At 49.8% G+C, this 7,499-nt stretch overlaps 1 protein-coding gene across 11 annotated transcripts in view; it reads left to right on the forward strand.

Moving 5' to 3' along the window:
* The window catches only part of STAU1 (staufen double-stranded RNA binding protein 1), a 53,155-nt gene extending 46,170 nt beyond the window's left edge, over positions 1-6,985 (forward strand). For all 11 annotated transcript variants that reach the window (XM_087853515.1, XM_087853517.1, XM_045771514.2 and 8 more), the window contains 6 exons: positions 1,398-1,544; positions 2,742-2,817; positions 3,013-3,332; positions 3,946-4,068; positions 4,805-4,890; positions 5,481-6,985. In XM_087853515.1, coding sequence (XP_087709641.1) covers positions 1,398-1,544; positions 2,742-2,817; positions 3,013-3,332; positions 3,946-4,068; positions 4,805-4,890; positions 5,481-5,496 — 768 coding nt within the window. In that variant the 3' untranslated portion in view covers positions 5,497-6,985. The remainder of the gene's footprint in view (positions 1-1,397; positions 1,545-2,741; positions 2,818-3,012; positions 3,333-3,945; positions 4,069-4,804; positions 4,891-5,480) is intronic.
* Positions 6,986-7,499: the final 514 nt, after the last annotated feature.

Below are 7,499 nucleotides of genomic sequence, written 5' to 3' on the forward strand. Positions count from 1 at the left end.
GTAAATTTTGTAGGTTCTATCAAAGGATCTGTTCCTGTTTCTCCTAATCCGTCTGTAGAATCTGGAGTCTAGGGTTGGTCCTCCGTAGATTGGGATTACACTTTGGATTAGTGCAGAATGGTTTCCCTGTATTTATGAAACAGTTACTCATATGGGCAGCCTACGTTGTGATTTGAATTTAATGGTGTTTTCTGATGAAAAACCCAATACTTAACTCTCGTGTAGCAGTTTATGACTTTGGAAGCACCATTACTTAGCCTGGTGTGTTCCCCCTACCCAGTCAGAAGGCAGGAAGGGTCATGGTCCTTCCGGGCTACAAAGGAAGATGGCAGCGTGCTGAGAGTAATTTGGCCAGAATCAAAGCTGGTAGATGGCAAGGCCAGGACTCACCCCCAGAGCCCTCTTCACAGGCCGGGGAAGGGTTCCTTGAATCTCAGTTCTGTGACATGGGGCTTTTGGTCTGGTTGGAAGAGGACTGTAAGCAGTGGTGTGTGCTGGAATATGTGTGACATTCAGCTCTCTGAGGGGGAGTGGCTGGCGGGAAGGGGGTGTGTGTGTGTGTAGACGTGTTACGCACGTAAACTACAGGTTGGGTACCGTACAACTGTCGCCGACAGGATGGGTAGCACACAGTTGACAAATAATATATAAAATACATAACGTTCTTTGCTGTCGCCTTCCGTCTGGCACGTCAGTGTAGCTGTCGCCGACAGTGTGAGGGCCGTGCGCACAAACGCCGACCGCGCAGTTCGGGCCGGCAGGCGCGCGTGCTGTCGGCAGAGGAGCGTGGTTTGTCGGAGAGCCACTTGGTGCTTTTGTTTACGTAAACGAGATGAAAGTAAAACACAAAGACATGTTAGAACTTCATTTGTGAACAGTGAGTGACTTTGTTGAATCGGATCGTCTTCAAAGATGGGACGAAGGCTCCCGTTTCTGGTGCGGCTCTGGGGCCCTGCTGTGGACCCGGCGCGCTCGCCAGCTTCGTTTGCAGCCACGCGTCCGCATCAGCCTTTCCTCCCTCTCGTAGGTCTAGAGAGACAGCCAAAGCCCCGGAGGCGCGCGTGCCGCTGCCAGCTGCCCGCAGGTTTCCTGGGGTCCCGGGCCGGGCAGCGCGCGAGGAAGCTCGGTAGCACAGATGCGCGTCGGGTGGCATCCCCTTAGGAAGCGAGGAGCTTTTAGAACGCCTCACGGCGGTCTGTCAGAGTGCTGCTGAGCTTCTGTGATGTCGCGGCAGACCGCAGCGCTCCAAGGTGCCGCGCATCTGTGGCGGCCTCCGCGGGCGCCCCTGGGAAGCTTCTGGCCACTGTTGGGTTCCTGTGCCCGCACGCCGCTGCCTGACCAGTCTTTACTCTAAAGGTGTGAGCACTGCTCTGAGTCCTGACTTCGTCTTCATGCAGGTGAAGGTGGGAAACCATACCGCAGAAGGAACAGGCACCAATAAGAAGGTGGCCAAACGCAACGCCGCTGAGAACATGCTGGAGATCCTTGGTTTCAAAGTCCCACAGGCTCAGCCCACCAAACCAGCCCTCAAATCAGAGGAGAAGGTGACTGCTCGGGGCTCTGTGTCCTTGCTGTCTAATGGCAAGATGACGTCCTCGCCTCATCTAGGGGACTCTGGCAACCTGCAGGGCCAAGCTTCAGGGCGAGGCTTCATCCTCCTGGCAGGAGAACAGCCCTGCTGAGCGGCGTCCTATCCGTTTGGAGCATTATAATGTGGTCAGAAGGGGAGTTGCATGTCCGTGGCTCCGAGCGTGGCTCTGGGTTAAGTCGTTCTTGTTTCCGTATCTTTGTGGTCGGGGACGCTTTACTGGAGGGCAGCTCGCTCCTTTCCCCTTGGAGGAGGATGGGCGACGGGGCTGCAGATGAACGTGTCTGGTTCTGTCCTTGTGCTCTCACAGTTGAGGCCCGCCAGCCTCAGGCGTCTGCTAGTTGGGGAACAGGCTTTGGGTTTTCTGGGACACCGACAGAGTGTGATTTATGGAACAGAACTCGTAGTTTAGATTCAGGACTCTTTTTTTCTTTATAAATTGAACACTAGATAAAAATGTTCTGCCAAGATTGGTAAGAGTACCCTCAAGCAAGTTCTTGACTGAGCTTGTTGCCCCTGAGCGATCCCGGGATGGAGCCCCTCCCTGTGCCAGCCGTGCCGGCAGCGGGCCGGGACGGCGATCAGACGTCGGCACAGAGCCTGGACTTGGTTTTTGAGTTTTTCGTTCCAAAATCTGGTAGAGGATTCGTAACATTTACCTTCTCGGAAAGGAGACCCGCGTTTGACAAAATTGTTCTCTCCTAACGTTTCCCCCGTGTTTGTTATCTTTGAGAAAGTCACCTTTTCTTGAATTGGATATTAGTTCCAGAAGAGTCTTTTAGCTTCTAAAAGCTTCTTGCCCCACCTTGGGCTCTACCAGTCTAGCATCCCTGGCTCTCTCTGGTCAAGCGTTCCCCGGTCCTCCTGTGAGTGCCGAGCGGAGTTCAGCCCCAGGTTCAGGGGCATCGTTAGCTTCCCCTGGTCAAGGATAGGCCGTGGGGGCGGGGTAGCTCTGGGGGAGGGCAGGGGGCTGCCGGGTGGTCCGGTGTGGGGCTAGGGCTTCTCTGCTGATTACCTCTTCATATTTCAAAAGGTTACAAAGCACAGATTAATGCTGGTTGGAGTTTGTATAGTTTCAGAGAGTAGGAACTAAATTTGCAACGGTTTGATTTACGCTCATGGCCGCCGCCTTCTTTTTTTTTTTTTCTTTAAGACTCCAATAAAAAAACCAGGGGATGGAAGAAAAGTAACCTTTTTTGAACCTGGCTCTGGGGATGAAAATGGGACTAGTAAGTGTGATGTTAATACTGTCTTGGTCTGAATGTGATTCTGGGCTTTGCGTGGTTCCTGGAATGACGAGCAGTGCTGAGCTTGTGTCCTCCCCGTGCCGTCGAGCGCCCCGAGGGAGGGCCAGCGGGTTGGAAAATGTCTTTCCCAGCAGCGCATGTGGCCTCGTGTTGATCTGTCTGCGTGTCCCTCCCTAGGCAATAAAGAGGATGAGTTTAGGCTGCCTTATCTTAGTCATCAGCAGCTGCCTGCTGGGATTCTTCCCATGGTGCCCGAGGTCGCCCAGGCCGTAGGAGTCAGTCAAGGACACCACACCAAAGATTTCACCAGGGTAGCTCCGAATCCTGCCAAGGCCACGGTAACTGCCATGATAGCCCGTGAATTGTTGTATGGGGGCACCTCGCCCACAGCCGAGACCATTTTAAAGAATAACATCTCTTCAGGCCACGTACCCCATGGACCTCTCACAAGACCCTCTGAGCAGTTGGACTATCTTTCCAGAGTCCAGGGATTCCAGGTAACTATTAGTCCAGAGCTGCGCGGTCTGGACCTCAGTGCAGTCATCTTTTTTGGGTTTCTCTCAGAAAATGAGCCTTGCACCTCGTTTATTAAATCCAGGTCTTTATGTGGAGGAAGGGGGTGGAGGGCACGTGGTACCCGGTGGTCCTGAGGTGGGTGGAGGGAGTTCGGGAAGTGTAGGACAAGCCTCGATGGTAACAGAATAACCTCGTCCTTCACTAATAAACTTTTAAAAAACCCAAGCTAACCATAATAACAAAGCTTCTCATCTTAGTGATAGTTACAGCAAGAATAGATTCAGTGTTTTTGCCTAGTAGGAAAGGACATGGCTTCTTTCAGACCAGGTGTTTGGTACCTCCTCCCCCCAGACGAGGGTTTTTGGGTAGACATCTAGGTTCCTGGAAGATTTTGGAAGCTGGGGCCTGGGTCTGCTGCCTGCAGCCCTCGGTGCCCCTAGCAGCAGCCCCTCTGATGGTCTTGCTGACCGAGCAGAAGTCGGTGGGGCCGTGTCAGGCTGAGAGCAGGGAGAAAGAGAGGTCCTCTCCCTGTTTGCTGGGCCCCGTGCATATTCGCCGCTTCCCTACCTGGCCTCAGTTTTCTTTTCCCTTCAGGTTGAATACAAAGACTTCCCCAAAAACAACAAGAACGAATTTGTATCTCTTATCAATTGCTCCTCTCAGCCACCTCTGATCAGCCACGGCATTGGAAAGGATGTGGAGTCCTGCCATGACATGGTACGTTCCCCAGTGCTCCTGGCTCCTGCCTGTTGCTGGCCTTGGGAAGACAGGAAAAGGGTTATCCCGTAGACTTTGGTTGTTTTAGAGATTTCTTATTTTTGAAGGTTTCTTCCTTAGTTTATTGGATTGGTTTTTCATTGTTTATCAGAATTCGTCAGCTTTGACACTCCTTCCCGTCCCTGTGCTGACCTGGGGGGTGGACTTGGATCTCCACGAGCTGTGTCCACTCATGTCCTCCCAGAACAGACCACAGGCCCAAGTTTGGGCAGCTATAGAAAGCCCCTTACTTCGGTCTTTTGTTCAGGCGAAACTACCATTAACAAGAAGTACAAAAAACCTGAGAAAACTGAGAAAAGGAACTGATTAATCTAGGCGAACTGTGGGATGATACCCACCTGATGGAATGTAATGCATCCGCCAAATTAGCGTCTTTAAAGATAATGTATTCTAACAAGGCAGCACGACAGGTTTTTGTTTCCGTGCAGGATACAGAATGTGTAGTCTAGTACCATAAAGTTAAAAATATTAGCAGAAAATATAAAATTAACAGAAGTTGTGATTCAATGAGGTAAACATAGATAATTTATATTTCACACTGAAAGTTCAAATATTAAGGGAAAGTGTGACTTAGTGGGACTACCTGTTTTGGCCCTCGCCTCCTTGTTCAAACAGCATCTTGTGCTGTGGCCCCGGGTGGCAGTCGTGCTCTGACTCTTCTTTTTTTCCCTGCCAGGCTGCACTGAACATCTTAAAGTTGCTGTCTGAGTTGGACCAGCCGAGTACAGAGATGCCAAGAACAGGAAATGGACCAATGTCTGTGTGAGTGAGCTGATTTACTGGGAAAGGCAGTTCTGTTTCTCATTTGCATTAAATTCAAACCCTCTGCTCAGCTCAGTAGAGAGACACTCCCCTCTATCACTTTTTGTCCCTTTCCCTGAAAGGTTTCCAAGTTGTGGGCGGAGCTCTACTTTTTCAAAAAAAAAAAAAAAAAAAACTTGAATAGGTAATAGATTCACAGTGTTCAAACCCCACAGTGATTTTTCAGAGATGCCCGGTGGTCAGTCTTGCCCCCTACGCAGCCCTCACCCATCTCACTCTCCCTGCCCCCACTCAGAGATCACGTGTTTATTAGTTTCTTTTGTATCTTTCCTGTGTGTTTCTCTATGCAAATATAATCCTGTATTTCTTGCATTGTTCCTTTCCCCCGGAGTTCACGTACTGCACACACATTCCCCTCATTGCTTTTTTCACTTGGCGGTCTGTCCGGAGAAAACCGGAACCCAGTGGTCATAAACTGGGGCCTGTGCTAGTGGACTTTAGTGTCTGCTGATTTCTTCTCGTTTTTAACATGGGTTAAACTTTCTTACATTTCAAAACTGGCATCATTTTCATTTTTTTCTTCCTTGAAGGTGTGGGAGGTGCTGAACCTTTTCTGGCCACGAACCGTTGTAAAACCCCAACATATATACTGAAAAACTGCTTTGAGAATTTGGAATTTCTGATACCTCCAGTGGGCTGAGAGACGTGCTGGGTAAAGAACCAGAGGCGGCAGTGGTGACGAAAGCGGGAACACAAGGAGGCGGCCGTGGCTGCACTCGCGGGTGCTGTTTTGTCCCCACACACAGGCAGCTGCTGGGGGGCACAGCGGGGCCTGCCAAGTGGCCCTGGGCCCCTCGGTGCTCAGCTGTGGCCGCTGCTGTTTGGGTTGTGTGAAGGAAACTGGAAACAGAGCACGACCCTTTCTCAGAGTGGCTTACTCAAACCCTTGGGACACACCCTGGACACTCACGCCGGGGAGCAGGGGCCTTCGACCAGCCCCAGAGCAGAAAGCACCAGAGAAAATCAAATGCTTCCTACTCAGCGCCAACTAACCGTTCTAGCGTGCTATGGCCCCCCTCCCGTGGCACCCACACCATCACCACTGCTTTCTCTCCCAAAAGAGATACATATTCTTAGTTTTATTATTTTCTTTTGATTGAAATGACACTATATAAATTTTCATCTGAGAGTTTCTCAATTGTATCTAGTTACATAGCACAGTTTAGAAACTTGTCTGAGACTGACTCCACCAGTAATCTAATCAGCAAAGATCATATCCATGTGTATGTGGTTATACGTTTGGACTTTATTGGACTAACCCAGGACCATCTCAGTGATGCAAATTCGTGTGCCCTCTGGTTTAGCTGAACCCGTCCTGGACTTCTCAGAGTCCTCGATGAAGTCTCCCACGGTTGTATAAATTGGACAATTTAGGAATTTTAAACTTTAATGATCATTTGGTTCCTTTTCTATTTTATTTTTGTTAATGCAACAGGACTTAAACAAATGAACTTGCATCTTTGTTTTAAAGATTATTAAAAAAAATTGTATATACATACAGCTCTTGAAGACACGTAGCTTTCACTACACTACAGGATGTGGTCTCCACGTAGTACGTATAAACCCGCAGATGGATTTCCTTGAGTGCTTGGTACTGTTGATTACATCTCCATGTAGGGCTGAAAAGAATGACCCGTGTTTATCTCTGAAACTGTGTTGCTTTTGATGTTGTGTTACTGTGCACAGAAGTGTGTGCGGTTAAGGTCCTGCATATGGTCCAGATGAAAAGCAACGTAGCCTTGCGAGTTAAGTACCGCTTCGATTCATTGTTTACGCTGGAATTTTTTCTCCCCATGGAATGTAAGTAAAACTTAGTGTTTGTCACCAATAAATGGTAATACTAAATTTTTTTTTTGTTAATTTATTCTCAAATGCCACTACTGCCAGGTTGGTTCCCTCCCAACCTGCCTCCTACCCTTTTTTTAAGGAAGAAAGAAAAAACTTTGTAATGCTTGTGACTTCTGTTTGGGCAAAATTCTGAAGACCTGAAATAACTTTATATCAAACCATTGATCAATAAACAGCTACTAATGAATTTTTGGTCCTTTCGAGCAGTAACTAAAGAAGTGAGGGAAGAGGTGAGTGAGGGTGTGGAAGTGCGGCGTGTGGGCACCCAGGCGAGGGGAGGTGCCTCTCCTCCAGACTAGACGCTGTCACCCAAAGAAATGAGCCCGAGGAGGAGAGATTCCCGACACTTCCGGCAGGTGCTCTCGCGCTCCGAGGAGTCAAGGTGAGGCACTGCGGTCAGGCCTGGCTGAGGAGTGGGCTGGTGGCTTCTGGAGTGTAGCTGTGGCAGGTGCTCATACAGATGGTTCACACTTACAAACCGGCCTGTGGGCGGGGCCGCCAGAACGACAGCATTGTCAGGACGTTTGTCAACGCTTCCCCAGTCCTGGAGTCAGCCATTTCTCCAAGGCGCTCTGGTCCCGTTTAATGACGACAGCATCTAAACACCAAGGTGGGGGGGGGGGCGCCTGGCTGGGCTCAGTCCATAGAGCATGTGACACTTGATCTGGGAGCTGTGAGTCTGAGCCCCACGCTGGGTATAA

The sequence above is a fragment of the Ursus americanus genome, chromosome 22, assembly GCF_024610735.1.
Source record: "Ursus americanus isolate L20-20 chromosome 22, mUrsAme1.1.p, whole genome shotgun sequence".
Taxonomy (NCBI): Eukaryota; Metazoa; Chordata; class Mammalia; order Carnivora; family Ursidae; genus Ursus; species Ursus americanus.